We start from the raw sequence: 20,755 nt of genomic DNA, 5'->3' as shown, positions 1-20,755 counted from the left end.
TAATAAACCAATATTTAAAAAAAAAAAAAAAAAAAAATGTGGAGGCATATACAAGAATAATTAGTCAAATTGTAGATAACTATATCTTTAGAAATTTATTTCCTTTCATTATACAGAACAATATGAAACACTTCATACAAGGAGCATAACTTTTTTTTTTTTTTTTTTTTTACAAAAGCTTTATGTACAGGTAGAAAATATCCCAGCTACACATAAATAATTATATATATATATAATTATAATTATATATATGTATATATATATATGAAGCAAACAGACAGCTGAGTAAACAGTGCCATGTTCTGTTTTAAATAAATATATTGGCACGACTACAAAGGACACATTGTTGTTTATTCATCATCATTGCATAATTCTCCTATTCAAAAGAAAACATCACAGTCAGGCACAGAGATCAATTTCTGGTGGCATGCATTGTCCTGGCATAAAATAAATTAATTCTTTGGAGGAGATATCAACCAAAAATGCATAACTGAATGTACCAGTTCTGTCTTTCTGACAGATAAATCTTAAAACACACACACACACACACACACACACACACACAACAGACATTGCATGTTGTCTCCTACAAAGTGCAGTTACTGTCAGAATATAGATCAGATGCATTAGTACTACTGGATTACATTATATATTCTGACCTTATTGCTTCCACAGATGAGAAATTTAAATAAAATATGCCAAAATATGGTTTAATATTACATCCTTTATAATAAATTATTTTGTGTTGAAAACCACAGAATACATGAATGATCTCTGTCTGATAACAAAACTCTGAATATGAAATGTGCAGACAAAACAAGAAGTGAAAAAAAAAGACGAGTGGTTAAGCATTCATCTCACATTGTCAAACACAGGACACGTTTATCAAGCTTTTGCTTGGAAAACCCAATCATCAATGCACTTTTAAGAAGTGAGTACTTTATCCTGGGTGAAAGAAATTTGGAATTAAAACAGTAAAATTTATATATATATATATATATAAACGTATCTCTCAAATGCTGTTTGTGTATGCACTTTGAGTCTGTGATCAGCTGTATGGTTTTGACAGCGTTAACATTCATGAAACATTTTGATCCAAGGCCTTTTTAATAATTCAAGGTGCTACTGCACTCTTTTCTTGTCCACTGGCTTTCTCTGCTGTTTTCTTCATCTCTTCTCATCTCCATGTATAAAATAGGGGTTTTCATGACCCACCAGATAAGAGTAGCGTGTGGGGTTTATGTCCTTAAAGGTCCTCATACCATCTGTTGTGAGGTCAAACGAGCCCGACTGCAGAAGAAATGATAGTTCATTTTAGCCACAAACAGGTAAACACAACCCACAATGCTTCATTCTCTCAGCACATCTCATTTTATAATACCAGCATGCAGGAAAAACACAATAACTAGCTTAAAAATTCATGCAAAGCTTATGATGGCATGCAAACAGGTCAAACCAGAGATCAAAATTAAGATCTCATCCCAGACGCGACAGTAATACACCTCTCTTTGTGACAAGATGCCAGTCACAAAGAGAAAAGAGGCAAAATAAAGCAAATAGAGCAAAAATAAAGGAATATTCCTTCTAGGTTAAATACATAGTTGATGACAAAGGTGTTGTTGGTGGTATGTTCATTATTTTGGTAATGCTAATGCTGCAGAAGGTGCACACTTTAACTTATAGTTGTATTTAACCCAAAATATTCCTTTACATGAAAGAACTTGAAGACCAAGGTCCTTTTAAAGCAAGCCAGTTCACTTGGCAGACATATTTCTTATGCAGTTTTCAACCATACAAGCCATGAAAGATCCAAATTTATGGAAATTAATAACTAATATTAAAGGTTTGGGTCTGTACGATCTTTTTTTTTTTTTTTTTTTTTTTTAAGTATCTTATGCTCACCAAGGCTGCATTTATTTAATACAGTAATAGTAAAAAATATGAAAAGTTTAAAATATTGTTATTTTCAAATGTATTTATTCCTGTGATTACAGAGCTGACTTTCCAGCTTTCAGTGTCTTCAGTTTCACATGATCTTTTAGAAATCATTCTAATATCCTGATTTGATGCTCAAGAAACATTTTTTAGTATTATCAATATGAAAAAAACAATTGTTCTGCTTATTATAATTTTTTTCAGGATTCTTAGACAAATAGAAAGTTTTTTTTTAAACATTTTAGCTGTCTATTTTAACTGTGAGATGGGACTTTCCTTTCCTACAGCCATCTGTTGAGCATTTCAGTAATGCAACTGACTCTTTTCAGTTTAAGGCGGAACCACAGCTGGTATGTTGTGCATTCATATATGTATCAGTGGACCGTCCCTGCCTTTTACCATCCCTGACGACACACCAGGACACACCAGGAGTCACTGACTTACCTTTCCTCCAATCTTCTATAGTCATAGTGTTTGGAGTGAGGAGAAAGCAAGCCCATATACGGTACACCACATACACAACACAACAACCATTAATATGTGCACAGACACACACACACAAAGAGGTTTGTTTACTAGATAACCATCACAAAACTTGTACATCCATTATAATTAAATTCTGATTTCATATATTAAAGTTATGAATTATACTCAGGGATAGTCCAGTTTCCCAAGTACTATGTTATACGGTTAGCATTCAGCTAACCACAAATGCAATTGTTTCACTAATGCAATAGACCCTCTTTATATGTGCCATTGTTAGGAATACATTTTCTCATAATGGCCTTCAATTATTCAGCCAAGAAATACGTAGAAGAAAGTTAGCATAATCCAATCTTTGTATCAATCAGGAGTATGTCATTGGAGTTCAGCTGGGCAGGCAGAGTAAAGATTTGCAAATGGACAAGGGTTTGATTGAACAGATATTGAGATATATTTGTCACGTGGCTGATTCTATGATTGGTGTTAGAATCACAGGGCACATGCAGGTTAATAGAAGAATTTCAACTTACAGTGGGGTCATTTCTTAAAATTAAAAAAAAAAGAAAATAAGTATAATTCATAATATAAAGTAAGCAATATAAAATAATATTGTGAATATAATTTTACACTACTGTAAAAGTTTGGGGCCTGTAAAAATGGTTTAATGTTTTTTGAAAGACATCACGTATGCTTACCAAGGCTGCATATTTTATTAAAATACACAGTAAAAAATGTGAAATATCATTACAATTTAAAATAAATGCTTTTTTTTTTTAGAATATATATTACATTTTTATTATACATTTTTCCCTGTGATGGCCAAGCTGAATTTTCAGTCAAATGATCTAATATGTAGGTTTTCTCAAGAAACATTTCTTATTATCAATGTTGAAAACAATATAATTATTATTAATATTTCTTTATTTATTTTTGTGGAAATTTGCCCCCAAATTTTAAACAGTAGTGTATATGCATACTTAAATTTTACAACAGTTATTCTGTAAAAAAATGTCCACACATAAGCTTGTCTTTGAAGCAGTACAAAACCCACTGTAAGTTACAGATAAGTGTAACTGCTTCAAAAGGTTAACTGGTTATTAATTATTTGTGAAGTTTTGACTGAAAGGATGTACTCACCAATCCATTACTGTAGTCTTTCTTTCCTGGCTCTTCAGACATCTCTAGACTGTTGCCAGTGGCATCAATGCTGGAATTAGATGTCAGATTGACACGTGGAATACGGGTGATGCCCTGAGTGGGCCACGCGGCCTGGAACTCCTCAGCAGGGTACGGGCTGTTGAAATAATTGCTGCTTGACTTCTTATTGCTGTGAAATAAACAATAAACACACAAATTGTTAACAAGTGGGATATGTAGATCCATAAACAAGCATAAAAGTCTCTCGCACAGAGACATTCAAATGCACGTCCTATTCCTGTCGTATCATGAACACTCACCAACGAGTCACACAGATGTAAATGAGAACAGCCAAAATCACAATGAGCAGAATTCCCCCTAACACACACGCCACTACCACTAGAGCCAACAAAGAGGCTACACAGAGAGACAAGGTCATTAGAAACACATATACATACAAAATGATTACTTTAATGGTTAAGAATCAAGAAATAATGTAATAATAATATCTTACAGTCATCACAGTTGAATCCAGAATAGCCAAATGGGCATCTGTTAAAAAAGAAATTAAATAAGGGCATGAACATGCTTACACTTATCTGCACTTCTGCAGTTATATGACTGTTGTAATATTGCCTTGACACAAGGGGGCAGTAGTTTCTATTACAATACACTGATCATTGAATAGAGCAGCTAAGTTTGTGACAAGGAAGCCATCAAGTATTTCTGAACATTCATGTTTGAGTTGAGTTGTATGACTGTGGTTCCAATAAATGGAACAGATAAGTAACTCAAAGACTTTGTTTTACTAAAATGATAGTGTGAACAAAGAAATTAAATAGTTCTCACCGAACACAGGTGTTGTTCTCCGCTTTGTAGCCACTAGGGCAAACTGTGAAAATAATTAGTAAATAGTAAATAGACAGAATCATAGAAAGATGGTAGAGCAGACAGAAAAAAAAACATGAACTAAACTATGTTTTGTCTCAGATGTGTGTGATTCCTATACCTGCCAATATTTGCAGAATCAAAGAAATCTACCAGTCAAAAAACATCTTTCTCACCTTGAAACTGTATCAATTATTGATTTATGTTTTATTTCTTAATTGTATTCATTCTTCACGGTGGTCACAGATGATTATGATATGCACACACAAACACACGTGGTAGTACACACTCACCTGTGCAGCTTCTGGGCTGGTAAGAGCTAGATACATGGCCAGCTTTGCAGGTACATATAGGTGTCCCATCGTTGGCCGTACACGATGTAGTGTTAGTATCACAAGGAGGAGGATTTTGGTCACACAAATTGGTTGCTATAAAGAAAGAGACAGTAAGTAGTTGTTTAGATAGATGCATGGCGGAAAGTGTTTATCTCATGTCCTTTACGTTTCAATTATGTTTAATTTTAAATGGTCCTGCAATGTAAAAAATTTATTTCTAAATACTTACTCTAAATATTAAAGCATTTAGCAATTATAATGCATGTCGCGTTTTATGACTTATTTAATATGAAGTCATAAAAAGCTCCATGGATTATAATTGCAAACAATTGTGCATAATATTTAAACATTTAATAAAATTGTTTAGCAATGAGCTAGTTATAGATGGTAGCATAGTCAGTGGTGATATCAGTATCTTGAAAGAATTTAATGTAGAAAACTCCAGTATATTTCAGTGATACAGAAACATCTATTATGTGATCTAGAATGGTCACAATTACAAAACATGGCCAGAGTCATGGCTAAACATCTCTAAACACCCCATATTTGGCCCTGTATTGTATTCTTATTTGAGGAACAATATTTAGCAGTTTAATACAGCAAGAGAAGTTGCTTTGTCAATTTTTGTGGAACTGAACAAAGTACTGTACTTCATGCTCTTAAGGTAATTTGTTGCCTAAACAGGAATTAATGTTTTAAATGTTTGTCAAATAAAGTAAATGTAAATAAAGAATGATTTAATATGAAAATAGTTTTATATAATTATGTGAGAGCAGCATATTTGTGAAACTAGTATAATGTATTGTATTATTTTCTATGTGGGCATTAATGCGCCTGTTTCACTGTTTTCAAATCACAGCTTATATAATACATATTTTCAAGTCACTCACCTTTGTATTGGGCATTAGCAAGAATGCCACAGCTTGTCGTCTCACAATTATTTATAGCATCAGTCATGGCAGTTGTAACCATTGCCTGTGTGACTGGAGAATTGGGCTCAAAAAAACTGTGTACTGTGGCCACTACGCTGCCAGGCCTGTAAGTGTTTACATAGAGATGAGTATTCTGCAAATATGATACAAATGTGTAAGAGAGAAGTGTTACAAAGGGTCACTTACGTCAACGTAGTTACTGTGCTGCTAATGTAGTTTGACTGGTTACGCAGAGCTTCATTTACCTATTTGCGAAAGGGAAGAAGTGTAATGATTACGGCTCAAGGCAATACAACGCAATAATTAAATTTTTACTCTGAATATAACTATAATATGATCAGTTCTATTTGAAACTCAAAGAATAAATGCAGTTATAATGACGCATTCCTTATTTATGTTGTATTTACCAAAATTTGTTGTTTTTTTTTTAATTCTAAATAAGAATGTTGCATATGGTATGTTACATATTTAGTACACTAAATAATGACATTTACTTTATATTTATTTAAATAAAAACGTTTCTATATTGCCAACTGCACATGGTTCCAGTAAATGAAAATAAATATTTAAAAGTGAAATGTTTAAGTTAATAGACCAGATTGTAATGTAAGTTTGTGACCTACCACAACAATGATCTCTTTAGCAATTTTCTGAAATTCAGGTGATTGTGGATTGTTCATAGCCTCTACAAAAGTGCGGTTCACCCGCAGTGCACTAGGGAAGGTTTTAGCTGGAAATAAACACATTTTATGTGTGAGGAGAGAGAGTGGGGGTGTTAAAGTGTTTACACTATTTGTCTTTTAGTCTTTTTACTACAAAGATTCTTCCTAATAATCACTGTAATCATATGATTTATATAACAATTAAATATAGAAAGATTTTTTTTGTAATGACCCATGGTCCAGCCTAAGAAAGAGTATAATTTGCCAAGAGGCTAGGCATCAGTTACGTACTTTCCACACAGGCGTTATTTAAAGGAATAGTTCCTGTCACACACTGACAGATGGATTTCACACAGACACTGAGTGGTGGGCAGGTCACTGTAGGACAGGTAGCTAAAAGAAAAAAAGATGTAAACTCCTCATTACTCAGAATTACTTTGCAATATACAGTCACACAACACGTTAATTCAAACACACCTGGTGTGGTTGCAGTGTTAGTTGGGTTAGTAGTAGAAACAGTGGGTCCAGTCGTTGAGTTGGTTATGGATGGTATAGTAGCATTTCCTGGTGTAGACTGAGTTGGTTGGGTAGCATTCCCTGTTGTAGTATTTCCTGTTGTAGCTATGGGTGGTGTTGTAGTGTTTACTGTTGCGTTTCTCCCTGGTGTAGTTAGAGGTGGTGTAGTAGCATTTACTGTTGTAGTTAGTGGTGCTGCAGTAGCATTTACTGTTGTAGTTAGGGGTGGTGCAGTAGCATTTACTGTTGTAGTTAGGGGTGGTGCAGTAGCATTTAATGTTGTAGTTAGTTGTGATGCAGTAGCATTTAATGTTGTAGTTAGGGGTGGTGCAGTAGCATTTACTGTTGTAGTTAGTTGTGGTGCGGTAGCATTTACTGTTGTAGTTAGTTGTGGTGCAGTAGCATTTAATGTTGTAGTTAGTTGTGATGCAGTAGCATTTACTGTTGTAGTTAGGGGTGGTGCAGTAGCATTTACTGTTGTAGTTAGTTGTGATGCAGTAGCATTTACTGTTGTAGTTAGGGGTGGTGCAGTAGCATTTACTGTTGTAGTTAGTTGTGTTGCAGGAGCATTTACTGTTGTAGTTAGTTGTGGTGCAGTAGCATTTACTGTTGTAGTTAGGGGTGGTGCAGTAGCATTTACTGTTGTAGTTAGTTGTGGTGCAGTAGCATTTACTGTTGTAGTAAGGGGTGGTGCAGTAGCATTTACTGTTGTAGTTAGTTGTGGTGCAGTAGCATTTACTGTTGTAGTTAGTTGTGGTGCAGTAGCATTTACTGTTGTAGTTAGGGGTGGTGCAGTAGCATTTACTGTTGTAGTTAGTTGTGGTGCAGGAACATTTACTGTTGTAGTTAGGGGTGGTGCAGTAGCATTTACTGTTGTAGTTAGTTGTGTTGCAGGAACATTTACTGTTGTAGTTAGTTGTGGTGCAGTAGCATTTACTGTTGTAGTTAGGGGTGGTGCAGTAGCATTTACTGTTGTAGTTAGTTGTGGTGCAGTAGCATTTACTGTTGTAGTTAGTTGTGGTGCAGGAGCATTTACTGTTGTAGTTAGGGGTGGTGCAGTAGCATTTACTGTTGTAGTTAATTGTGGTGCAGTTGCATTTACTGTTGTAGTTAGGGGTGGTGCAGTAGCATTTGGTGTAGTTATGTTTGAAATATCTGTGGTTAAGCGTGGAGTAGTTGCAATGTTTGCTGTTGTAACATTACCTGTTGTAGTCTGTGTTGTAACTGTTACATAGCTTGGTGTTGTAATTGGTGAAGCTGTGCTGTTGCTTGGTGTGCTAATGGGAGGAGTAGTGTCATTAGCTTTTGTAGTTTGGGGTGGGGTTGTGCTGTTGCCTGGCTCAGGTAAAGGAGTAGTTGTGGCATTGCCTGGTGAAGTTACAGGATGGTCTGTAGCATTCTCCAGTGTAGGTACAACTGGACTTGCGGAGTTGGCCACTGCTGTTGTTACAGGTGCAGGTGAAACTGTGGCATTTCCTGGTGTACTCACTGATGAACTGGTAGCCTGTTCTGGTGCAACTGTAGACGAGCCTGTCACCTTGCCTTGAGTAGATAAAGGTAGAGATGTGCCATTACCAGCATGCGTCGACAGCGGTGGGGTGGTGGCATTGTTTGTGAATGGTGCAGTTGTATTCTCAGATGGAATGCTTGTTACTGCTGTTGATGACCACAAACACATAATCAGAAACAGAAAAAAGATCATTGCATGAAGATTTCAAAAGCAGCATAAAATGACAAATCTGAACATGTGTCATACAGCCATTCACAAGTGTTTTTGTGTCAGCCTGGTACACTTAATCAAAGAAGTGCACAATGGATTTTTATTTTTATTTATTTTTTTGGGGGGGTTAGGGTTGGGTTAGTTGGCTTGGTCAGTCTGGCTGAAAGTTAAAACAATATACCCCTCCATCACCTTACAAGGTAACAAGTCTTCCATTTATACTCTAAAGTCAGAATTCAGACTTCCTAGTTGGAACTTTTAACTGCAGCACACTCCCCAAGTCAATGTTTCAACTCTGAGTATTTGCAACAACCTCAAATTCAGAATGCAAAATAGCTGTTCGATGCATCAACAGTAACTGAAACTAAAGTAATACATTGGTTCTTATCACAGTGAAGTGACAAATACTTAGAATTTGTGCTCTGCATTTAACCCATCCAAGTGCACATACACCCAGAGCAGTGGGCTGCTATGTTGCAGCAGCACCCAGGGATTCAGAGCCTTGCTCAAGGGTCATGGTATTTAGGGTGGAAGAGAGTGCTTGTTATTCTCCCCCCACCTACAATCCCTGCCGGACCTGAGATTTGAAGCCACAACCTTTGGGTTATAAGTTTGACTCTCTAACCATTAGGCCACGACTGCCCATTAAGACTTCTGTTAGTCTTAAGAAACACAGTGGTGCACCCAGTGCTATCCAATCAGCTAACTGTGGATATGATACTTCGGTAACGGTATCATGCATTTTTATGTATTTTATAAACTGTTATTGATACCAATGGATGCAGTCATCTTGATTTTCTGACTTTTTAACTGGAATATGGTCGTCTCAGACATTGTTCCCAGCTAAGATAAAAGTGCAAATAGCTCGCCTTGTTGACCAAAATCAAGCAGAAAAATATTTAAATGTAAAGTTGGCGACAACAAAGCTCCAAAGGTATCAAAAATGTATTGTTTAAAAACTATCGCATAGCAGGCAGGCTATCGCATGACATTTCGAGCAGGCAGGCTCTTCATCAGACAAATGAACAACACTGATTTACCAATCTTTATAGGCCAACCTCCAAGTAATTAAATGTCACATAACCGTATAATATTATCATAATAATATCACAACAATGACATACGTCACATACGTTATGCGATAGTTTTTAAAGGGGGGGGTGAAATGCTATGTCATGCATACTGAGTTTTTTACACTGTTAAAGAGTTGGATTCCCATGCTAAACATGGACAAAGTTTCAAAAATTAAGTTGTACGTTTGAAGGAGTATTTCTGTTCCAAAAATACTCCTTCCGGTTTGTCACAAGTTTCGGAAAGTTTTTTTTCGAGTATGGCTCTGTGTGACGTTAGATGGAGCGGAATTTCCTTATATGGGTCCTAAGGGCACTTCTGCCGGAAGAGCGTGCGCTCCCGTATAGCAGAGCACTGAGAGCACAACAGGCATTCACTGATCAGAGCGAGAGCGTCTCGAAAAGTCACAAAAGAAGTGTGTTTTTGGTTGCCAGGGCAAGACAACCCTGCACAGATTACCTAAAGAGAAACAGCATTAAGGGACCAGTGGATGGAGTTTATTTTTACAGAGCATCAACGGAGTTGTGCAAGTGTTCTTGTTTGTTCCCTGCATTTCGAAGATGCTTGTTTTACAAACAAGGCCCAGTTTGACGCCGGATTTGCACATCGTTTATTTCTTAAGGATAATGCAGTCCCAACGAAAAAGGGTCACGATCATGTGTTGGAACCGCATGCGGTGAGTAAAACTGCTTCAAATATCTCTGTGTTGTTAACTTAGCTATCGGTGCGTAAGCACATCAAGTAAACAACATGCGATGTTGTCATCAAACTGCACTTTCCACATGTACAGCTTAAAAAAAAAAAAAAAGTGGAACTTAGTCATTTTCCAAAACCGCTAAGCAAATATATACAGTTTCAGTACATACCACATAGAGACGTCGTTGCTGATGCTGCTCTTGTTAAATTTCAGCCTCTGGATCTGATTCTGGATCATAAATATACGCTGAATCCTACTGTTAGCTAGGGTTTGTTTTGGTTGGTTTGGTTCTCACGGTGTCACAGCTTCCAAACGCTCTCAACGCAAAAGCCTACTGGCGCTCGTGATTCTTTAGCTCCGCCCACACGTCACGCCTCCAGCCGGTCGTGTTTTTCCAGGAAAAATCGGTACAGACTATCTTTCTCTTATGAATATAATAAAACTAAAGACTTTTTGGAGTTATGAAGGATGCAGTACTACTCTATAGGTACTCAAGATTAACAGGATATTGAGTGAAAACGAGCATTTCACCCCCCCTTTAAACAATACATTTTTGATACCCTTGGAGCTTTGGTGTTGCCGACTTTACATTTAAATATTTGTTCAGTATTGGTAAAGTAGGCAGTAAAGAGTGTGTCAAAAAAAATTTATGCAGTTGATCCAAGTTAAAATCCACCTTTTTTACCGAACTCTTTCTTCTCCTGTTTTTCCCATCACATATCAGATCGGAAATGTTTATTGGAAAAATTGGAAATATTTGAAAAGTGGAAAATAGAATCCATTGCTATTTGCACTGTGTAAATATTGCATTTATGCTAAGTGCAAATAGCCTCTGACCGTAATTATATATAGCTGTAGGTAGTAGCTGCTCCTCTAAAATGCTTAAAGCCCATCCTCACTTTATTAAACACACAAAAGACAATACAACAACAAGAGAAAGGATTTGGTTCTTATATAAGCAATGGTGTACACTGAACAACGAAGAGGGGTTCTGGTTAAACTGTTATCAGAAGAATATGCAACGCTTGGGTGGCAATCGAGGACAGAATGACTGAACTTTGAATGACTTGAATGAGAAAATGAAAGAATGTTTACAAAATTGTTTTCACTTATAAGAAAGATCAAATATATTATGAGGAAACAGTTCTGCTTCATGGAACATCTGAAGCAACACCATATTAACACAAATAATTTATTGAAGAAGCTAAGGTTTTTGTATGCGTTACTCTATATAATAATGTCTTATATGATAACTTAATCTGTAACAGAGGATTTGGAATTAAATATTCTAATGACTGAACTAACTGGTGTTTTGTGTTGTATGCAGTGAATGTGCTCTTACCAACAGTAGCAGTAGAGGAAGCACTGATCGGGCTGTCTGTCGAATTATTGGATGAATCTGTGCTCACAGTGGATGTGCCTATTACAGCTGTGTAGAAACAGAGATACATATGTACAACAAATACATACAATCTTGGAACACAAGTTTCAATCTTCATTCATTTCTTGTCTGTTACATGTAATCCAATCAGCCACACCCAGTTTCTAATTAAGCAATAATGTACTATTCACTGTGAAACACAGCAACTACACAAGTAAATTCATACATTTCCAAGAAAAAAACTGTCATACAGAGTGACTGTCATCTGCAGTTATATGCTGCTTGTCTTATTTCTTAGCAACCACACACACAAAAAACAATAGATTAACAAGAAAAAAAGTGAACTTCAGAACACACAGATATAGATGTCATGATTCTAATATTACTTTATTATTTGCTTTTTAAATTAGATTTTTAAATTTTTAAATCCAAACACTGAAAAAAAAGAAAGATGGATAAATTAAGAACTCTTCTGCTATTTGCATAACTGTCCAATTACTTATTAACTATTTTCCACACAACTACACACTCACACATTAAACACTCACACCATATTGAGAGACCTTTGTAAAAGTTAAATCCGGTTTAATGGATCACTTTAGATGGATAATACATAGCAGTGCATGGGCCATGTCTCAAGAGAACCGCGTTTTAAGCAAATGATGTTCACATTTCCTGTGGATTGAAGGCCGTATTGCTGGTAAAGATCAACAGACTTAGAGGCACAATATATATATATATATATATCTGATTCTATATATATATATATATTATGTAAAGTATAAAACAGATATATACAGCTAAAAATACCCTATAATCCCACATTTTTGTATTAAACATGACATTAGTACAACATCTTGTGTGTTTTCCCAAGGGCAGTGCATGACTTAGAGTGATTAGCCTACTTGCTAATCCTTTCCAGACACAAAGGAGATGAGTGGGTTAAGTATGGTCCAGTTCTAGCTCAAACCAGTACTAGAAAACTAAGTCTGAATGAGAAATGAGGCTGTCTGGGTCAAAGAGCACAAAAGACTTCACTTCTGACCAGAGCAGAGCAGAGGTCAGGTCAGATGTGATCTTACTGGAATGTACCAAGTTAATTGAACTGACTAAAAACATATGATCTCTTATATGAAGGTAATAGTGGCCTGGACAGCAATGATTCATGAGCAATGAGTTTTTATTTCTAAGTTAAATTTTATATATTAACTTAACTATATATATATATATATATATATAAAACCATTTCTTAGAAGCTTTGCAATGACAAAAACGTCTAGTTTTAAATCTAGTTAGCTATTGGTCAAATACTAATTGAAGTCAATGGAAAAGGAAAGTCATACATTTTTATTTAAGAATACAAAGACAACAACAGGACTATCAATACATAGAGTCATTTTGTTCTTCAACACTAGTTGTAACTTCAAATTTATCTACAAAAAGGTAGACTGGTCTAATTTGAATGTAATTTCACCTTGTCTACTGCTAGTTGGTCAAACTAGCTCTTAAGACAACGTCTTTACATTATGCAACTCGCTCATTGAGCATTCTAAAAAATTCCAAATAAGAGGTGGCACTAAGGATCAACAACTTTAAGGTCAGTTAATTAGTTGTTAGTCAACTTAATACAGACTCCTAGCCTGATGAGTGCACTCACATGATACATCTGTAAAGGTTAACCGAGAAGTCAACCACTCGCTCACATTCTTTCAGGTTACTTCTGATCTGTTACCAGAGTAGCTGATGTCTCAACACTCTGTCCTCTATCTAGAAAGACCTCTATTTCTCAACCAGTGTGTGTCTATGGCAGGTATAAAATGACCTTTGAGCGTGTCTCACTCCCTCTCACACAAAAACATACCCACTAGGTTTGCGAACTATGTTCCAATAAGCTTAAGTGCAAAATCTGTTCTTTACTGTGTTGTACCTGTCTTTGCTATATATGTAGCAACGTTACATAAAGCCAATGATATGTTTTTGACAGAACATACACAGTAGACAGTGTAAGAAAGACAAAATAAGATGGGTTGTGTGTGTGAGGGAGAGTTAAATGTGGGGGTTGACAGGCAGATCTGAGATGCCCTGAGGCTGGGATCTTCTGCAGTCGTGGCTCTCTGCTTCAAAGCAGCAAGCTTGACACCAGGCGGCAGGAAAACCTAACAACTGTGAACTGCTTTCACCTCCACCTCCCACAGACAAACACACACACCCACACTCACTATCATCCTGGCTCTCTAAAACACACGCAACCTTCTCATTCTCATAACCCAACACAAAGACCATGTCAGGCTTTCTCTGACACACACTGATTGCCCTTTCACTCGGTTTAATTATTTCCTCCATTCATGCCGCGGCTCAATTAAAAACTTTTGTTAAATAAGAAAATAGGCTTTGTTCGAGTCAATAGCCAAAGATGAGTTTCGGTTATCGGACAAGCTGTTAAATATACTTTAATTTTGTAAAATTATGTTTCCTTGTATGCATTTGCTGATTGAGCCAGATATTCTGTTGCTCCGCAGCTACAGATAAAGCAGGCAATCAATGTATTTGAATATACAGAATCATAGTTTAACAACCATGGAACGGGAACTGTTGTTTACACCCCTTTTTTTTACAGCAAGGGTGTGAGTAGAACAGTACGTCAGTCTCCACACAATGTTATCTGATGTTTTCACATATTTTTTAGAACCAATGTTTTCCCAGTCACATTTTTACTTTGCATGCAGTTTAATGGGGTGGGGGTGGGATACATTGTGCCACTTTTCACTTAAAGATAAAATAAACTAAGTTACAATTCTGCCATCATTCGTTTTAGTTACCAATGACTTCATTTTGTATGGACAAAAAAAATAAAAGCAGAGTGATTTTTCTAAATATATTTCTGTGTTCCACAGAGGAAATAAAGTCATAATGGTGAGTAAATGATGACACAATTTTCATTTTTGGATGAACTATGTCTCTAAGTTGTCCTCTAAAAATGAGGAAATTAGATGCTAAAATGCATATACTTCAATGTTTAACAATGGAATAAAAAGGCTTCTAAAAGAGGGTCATGAAAATGTACCATTAAAAACGTCATCTAGTGACACAACTTTCCTAAGATTGCCCCATGAAATGAATCATGGGGCAATACAATTAACTCGCTATTAAACAATTTCAGGGATTGTCATTATGTAGTGAATCAAGTTTTGGATTTTATTTTATTTAAAATGTATGAATTAAGGTAGTAGCATTTGTTCACCCAAAAAGCATCTGGCACAATTTATCCCACAAATAATGTTCCCCTTCTAATAATTTATTACTTTATTACATCCAGAAGATTAACATGCTTTTGTGGTTTGTAATTGTTGCCATAAACCCATTTTTTTATATATATGACCAGTTTAAAGTTCCTTAGAGAAGAAGACACATTCACAATCTGCCTACTTTAATAAAAGCAGATGTAAGAGGTCACCAAAAATTGCATGAGTTCAGTATTTACCTAACAATCCTCCCTAACATTGTTACATACTCAGCCTTGACATTATTGTTCCACTATCTTATCTTCCGTTTCTCTCTCTACTGGCACAGACATACTCTCCCACACTACGTCTGTTCCTCCTTCACATGGCTTTATCTCATTTAGAGCTACGTGACCTCTGTTTAGAGTTCCTGGTGCTCTAAAACTACTTCACAATATAAAGATTTTGTGATTTTAAAACAAAAGTGCTTCATGAAACAAGTGAATATTTAACTAAATAATAACAATTATTATTAAATAAATGATACATTACTGACTTGTGTGAGAGAGCCATGAGTTAAATTAAAATAACAATTAACATCATCACAATTAATATTACTATTTAATGAACACTGCTAACCTTAAGTTAGGAACATGCAATAATCATATTGATGTACTTTTAATTTGGACCAGCAGCAACACCCTAGAAACCACGCAGCAACATGCTAACAACCCCACCATGATAACAAACCAAGGAAGCATTATAAACTTCAGAGCAACATCTTGGCATCCAGTCACAACACATTAACACTGTAGTGGGATTTTTTCATATGCACAAAGCACTCAAATCTTCTTTAGTATCTAGTTATAAGTAGCACTTAAGCTACATGCCTTGTTTTAAATATTAACTTCCTCTCTCTTAAGGTTCCTTAACCACACTTCCTCTTCCTGTCTAAAACTAATGTTGATTTTGCCATTAGTACACACAACAAGCCATTATAATGCCATATACTCTCCCTTATTCTCTCTTACAAAGGCTTACAAAGCTCCAAATGGCTCTTAGGCAACAGATGGTTCCCTGGAGAAGCACTTCTGGGCTAGTACAAACTAGACAAACTCACACTCAATCATGTCCAGTTAGAGCACAGTGAGCCTGTACTGTCCAATTAAACGAGCAGGTTTACAACCTCTCATCTCAAAAACATGAGAAGAAGAGGAGAGGAGAGGAGAGGAGAGGAGAGGAGAGGAGAGGAGAGGAGAGGAGAGGAGAGGAGAGGAGAGGAGAGGAGAGGAGAGGAGAGGAGAAGCAGCCTGATTACAAAAAAAGTTATTACAAAACATTTCTGAAAACAAAAAAATATATTAAAAAAAACTATATATTTGTGTATATAGTTAAAATTGTATTTATCTCCTTGTAATTTTAGTCTAATCTTAATTCATTTACTGTACTGGTTGTGTTTGAGAGCTTCTTTATCCCAGATTAGCATTACAGCACTTTGCCTGGATTAGAGCTCGCGCTGAAACAAGGGCCTTATTCCACAATCCTCCGTGTCTCAGCCCCACATAGTCAGACCTCAGATGATCCAATAACATAATTTAACTTATTGCATATCAAAAACATCACATTAAAAATAGCAACAACACCAGCTCTGTTTCTGACAACATACTGAAGTATCAAGGAGGCAAAAGAATTGAATGACTTTGCTTCAAAAGTTCAATAAACAAGAAGTTTCTATTCAATAGCACTTACATTTTAGACACAATACTGCTAGCTACAATGTTCACAAACAAAACAAAAAAAGTCACAAACAAAGCTAAATCAGAGCAGTTAGCAGCACACTTTAGTGGTCTTTGTTTTGGTAACGAATGATTCTGTTTTTTAATGACTCTTCATACCTTATACCTGTTCCTAATTTACCACTTAAATGGTATACATTAGAGCCATCTATCACTGTTTTCCATGTTCCTGGAGTAAGTATATGTGAACTGTATGTTTACACTGCTTTGTAAGATGGAAGTGTTTTATATGGCATGCGTTAGGCCAGTCAACATCCAATTACATCACTCGTTTTTCCTATTGTGCTGACCCTACTCTGAAGTAGAAGCTAATTTAGTCTCCCATACAGGCTACCACAAAAAAACATACCCAGTTTTTGCAGGACAAACATGCCAAAAAGCAGGTATTTACGCTAATAGGAACTATTCTGCTGCGATAGTTCCTATAAGTACTTTAAAAGTGCATATTACTAACTAATTTGTACATGTGGTACATATAAGGAGCTTTTAAAAGAGTACTGCCTCAGTAATAGTTATGAACTTTTTTTTTCTAAGAACATATGGTCACTTGCTTTTTCCATAAATGAATTGGTATTTGTGAACGAATCAGGTGAGTGAATGATTCAAATGATTACTCAAAAGAACAGTCACTTTTTATATGTAGGTTACTTTTAATCCCATATTTTATATATTCTCTCTCTCTCTCTCACAGACAGGTTTGTCATTTCTCTCACACATGACATCTTTCCATCTATTTGTCATGTTCTCTTTCCCTTGCTTTCTGTCTTTGACAGGTCCACCAGTGGGACACAGCTGGACTTGGTGCCAGACATAAAGACAGGACATACCCACAGGCTATTTTTTTACTGCACTCATGGAACTTCACACACACACACACACACACACACACACACACACACACACACACACACACACACACACACACACACACACACACACACACACACATGCACACAGTAGGACTTACTTTATTAGAAACACAAACATGCCCTGAAGGAAGAGGTGTGACATACTGTGGTGCCATATATATGCCAAGTTTATTACAGTATGTATCTAACTAGGACTTATGGAGTAAATGTATCAGTTTGTGATCAGTGAATGTAAAAGTAAGGCTGCAAGAACACAATCAGAGCTGCAACACACAAGCACAAATTCTGAATTAACAAAGGAAATTTGATATCTATGGCAACTGCTAAACTAGAGGATGTGAAGAGTGCCGATCCCAAGAGTGCTCACTCACACCCAAGTGTGTGTGCGTGAATGAACATCGGAGAGTCTCAAAGTCATGCTACAGTGACTCACCACAGACTAACCCTCACACCAAACAAAATGCAACAACTTTGTAGCACTGAAACTCAAATTTAGGTTTGATTAAGTGTCAAAAAGGGCTGAATTAACAAAAAGAACTAAAAGATCCAATAAGAACCAATAAGAACATTGAGTTACAAACAATAAATTAACTTTCTTTTTCTTCTTTTTCTTTTTTTCAGACAGTTGATTGTGGAGAATAATAATCCAAGAATAAATGAATTTGCATTATTACTATTAATTATTAATTTAATTTTACATCATTTTGAGACCTACAATTTTGTGAATCATTAAGTTAGTTATTCAAAATGTTTTCCATTGACCACAACTGTGAGCAATGACATTTGCATGTGATCATGATATATATTGATTTGGATATTTGGAGATATATAAAAAAAAAAACTATATATATATATATATATATATATATATATATATATATATATATATATATATATATATATATATATATATATTACAGATATTTTTAAAGAGATTTTACAGAGGGAAAAACTGAATGTATAAGACTATTTAAACTAGCCATATAAAAAGTTCACATGAAATCAAGTCAAGGTGCTCTTCTATATATATGTGTATATATATATATATATATATATATATATATATATATATATATATATATATATATATATATATATATATATATATATATATATATATATGTGTGTGTGTATATATATATATATATATATATATATATATATATATATATATATATATATATATATATATATATATATATAATTAATTATGCTTTCATTGCTTCAGCAACTAGTTTTAGAGCCTTAAAAGTACATTTGAGGGACAAATGTTAGCGATGAGTTAGCTATATCCTATAATGTGTAAAAATGCTGTCTAGGTAGTCAGCTCACTAGGATTGTAGTATCGTGGAGCAACCCTTACTTCATTTCGTTTAAAATCCGGAAAGTCAAAGTTCCGTGGGTCCGTTCCACGGGTCATTTATATGTGCCTCACGTTTTGTTTGGTGTTGCCAGGCGAAAGTTTTGTATCTCACAAACACTTCTAAACACCAGGCGAGCAATAATATTAAACTACAATGTAGTTGTGGAGTTTCAACACACGAGACTGTCCATGGTCCTTAAAACATAACAAGGTCACGGCACAAATCAGATCGTTACCCGATGGTTAATCTACAAAATATGATGTATTTTCAAATGCAGACTACTTGTTGTATATCTATAGGAATAAACCCATCAGCACACACAAAAACACTCAGATTGCAGGCTTACCTGAGGTTGAGATTGCTATTAATAGGAATAGTCGACCCGTCAGGAACATAGTTCTCTATTTAAATGTCGTTCATACAAATAATAATAACAATAATGAAAGTTACTGATAATGATATAAAGAACGAAAGAAAACAGAAGACGTCTTCCGTGTCAAGAGCTTTAGGTCCGTTAACTCGGTGGCTTTCGGAGGTGTATTTCCTTTGGAGGATAGAGATCCGCTACAGGTGGCTTCAGAGAGGCGGCGGGTTAAATACGCCTGCAGGGGGAGGACACTTCAGCTATTGCGAAACACGACTCTTCAAATCAGTATGACACATTCACTTCTTCTTCTTCAACATATCACACATTAAGAAACGCAGGTATATATTAATCATCTTAACAAATAGCCCTTGTGGAATAACCCATTTGTTTATTTGTTTGTTTGATCAAAATCGCAGTCAGTCATGAAAACAATGTTGTAATGTACGTCCTGATATTGCGGAGTTAGATGTGTTCCAGGGTCAACAACATTTTATTCCAAAAATGTATTCTTGAAAATATCCCTACACCTAAACCTAACCTTAACCATGAGTAATCCCTAAAATCAGAGGAAATTATAGATTAATGACATTGATGTACAAGCACCACACAGTGATTTTAAGCATACACTTCACAAAATCTATAAACTGGTTCTTCAAATCTGATTGGTTAATCACAATGGGATGTTGTGCCAGATGTTTGCAGTGCCCATAGTAGATTTTACAAGTATAATATTAGATCCCGTGGCACACATTTGGTTTTTACGTCATGGGTCTGGACAGAAAATGACATGTAACAAGGACTCTTTTATTTAAATCAATGGTTAACTTCCTATTTTTAAATGTTTTAAACTAGACTTACTATATAGGTTGCGTAGGTGTTGCTTTATTTGCATCAGTTTGGAGCATTTGCATCAATATGCAGTTTATTTGCAATAACATGGGTGAGGTCAGAAAATCCAGAATTTAAATTAATTGCCATGGGAAAAAAAGAGGTGTGAAACTTAAAACAACAACAACTTAAAGATGCAGAAAAATCCAGAAAGTTTTGTGTTCTGATTGTGAACAGTCTAAGCTCCAACAGAGAAAACTTGCCAGTGCCAGAGCTTGAATAGTTGTATGTTCATAATGTGTTCTGATGAAACATACTTCCTTGTTATTTTCTTTATTTAAATGTAATAAAAATGTTCTCCTGATGTGTCATTTACTGTTTGCTAAAGACTGATCTGTTTAGGGATAGGGTTAGGGTTAGGGGACAGAAAACACAGTTTGTGCAGTACACAAATATCCCCATATTTATGGAATACCAGTGTGTGAGTGTGTAACCTTTTTATATTTTATTCCATCACTTTATCACGGAAACACTTAATTCCATTTACTTTTTA

At 35.6% G+C, this 20,755-nt stretch overlaps 1 protein-coding gene across 2 annotated transcripts; it reads right to left on the bottom strand.

Annotated features, from left to right (window-relative positions):
• Window positions 1-69: 69 nt before the first annotated feature.
• si:ch211-198m17.1 (mucin-2) lies at window positions 70-19,582 on the bottom strand. Of its 2 annotated transcripts, none has more exons than XM_052551301.1 (13): window positions 19,354-19,582; window positions 11,719-11,805; window positions 6,850-8,544; window positions 6,664-6,765; window positions 6,334-6,440; window positions 5,897-5,955; window positions 5,669-5,814; window positions 4,737-4,871; window positions 4,405-4,447; window positions 4,070-4,107; window positions 3,876-3,972; window positions 3,556-3,745; window positions 70-1,290 (listed from the first exon to the last, which is right to left on the bottom strand). In XM_052551301.1, exons 1-13 carry the CDS (start codon window positions 19,400-19,402, stop codon window positions 1,168-1,170), a joined length of 2,871 nt encoding a protein of 956 aa, XP_052407261.1. In that variant the 5' UTR covers window positions 19,403-19,582; the 3' UTR covers window positions 70-1,167. The 2 variants fall into 2 exon arrangements, with proteins under 2 accessions (XP_052407261.1, XP_052407262.1); XM_052551302.1 differs by having other exon boundaries at window positions 8,092-8,544.
• Window positions 19,583-20,755: the final 1,173 nt, after the last annotated feature.

This window comes from Carassius gibelio, chromosome B3 (genome assembly GCF_023724105.1).
Source record: "Carassius gibelio isolate Cgi1373 ecotype wild population from Czech Republic chromosome B3, carGib1.2-hapl.c, whole genome shotgun sequence".
Lineage (NCBI taxonomy): Eukaryota > Metazoa > Chordata > Actinopteri > Cypriniformes > Cyprinidae > Carassius > Carassius gibelio.
Note: the sequence above shows the minus strand (reverse complement) of the source record. Positions and strands in the feature narration are given on the sequence as shown.

Coding starts and splice junctions, on each gene's coding strand:
- si:ch211-198m17.1 (XM_052551301.1), bottom strand. CDS start 19,402: ATGTTCCTGACGGGTCGACTATTCCTATTAATAGCAATCTCAACCTCA. Junction 11,806..19,353: donor AATAGCAATCTCAACCTCAG/GTAAGCCTGCAA, acceptor GTTTCTACACAG/CTGTAATAGGCACATCCACT. Junction 5,815..5,896: donor AGCACAGTAACTACGTTGAC/GTAAGTGACCCT, acceptor AAACACTTACAG/GCCTGGCAGCGTAGTGGCCA.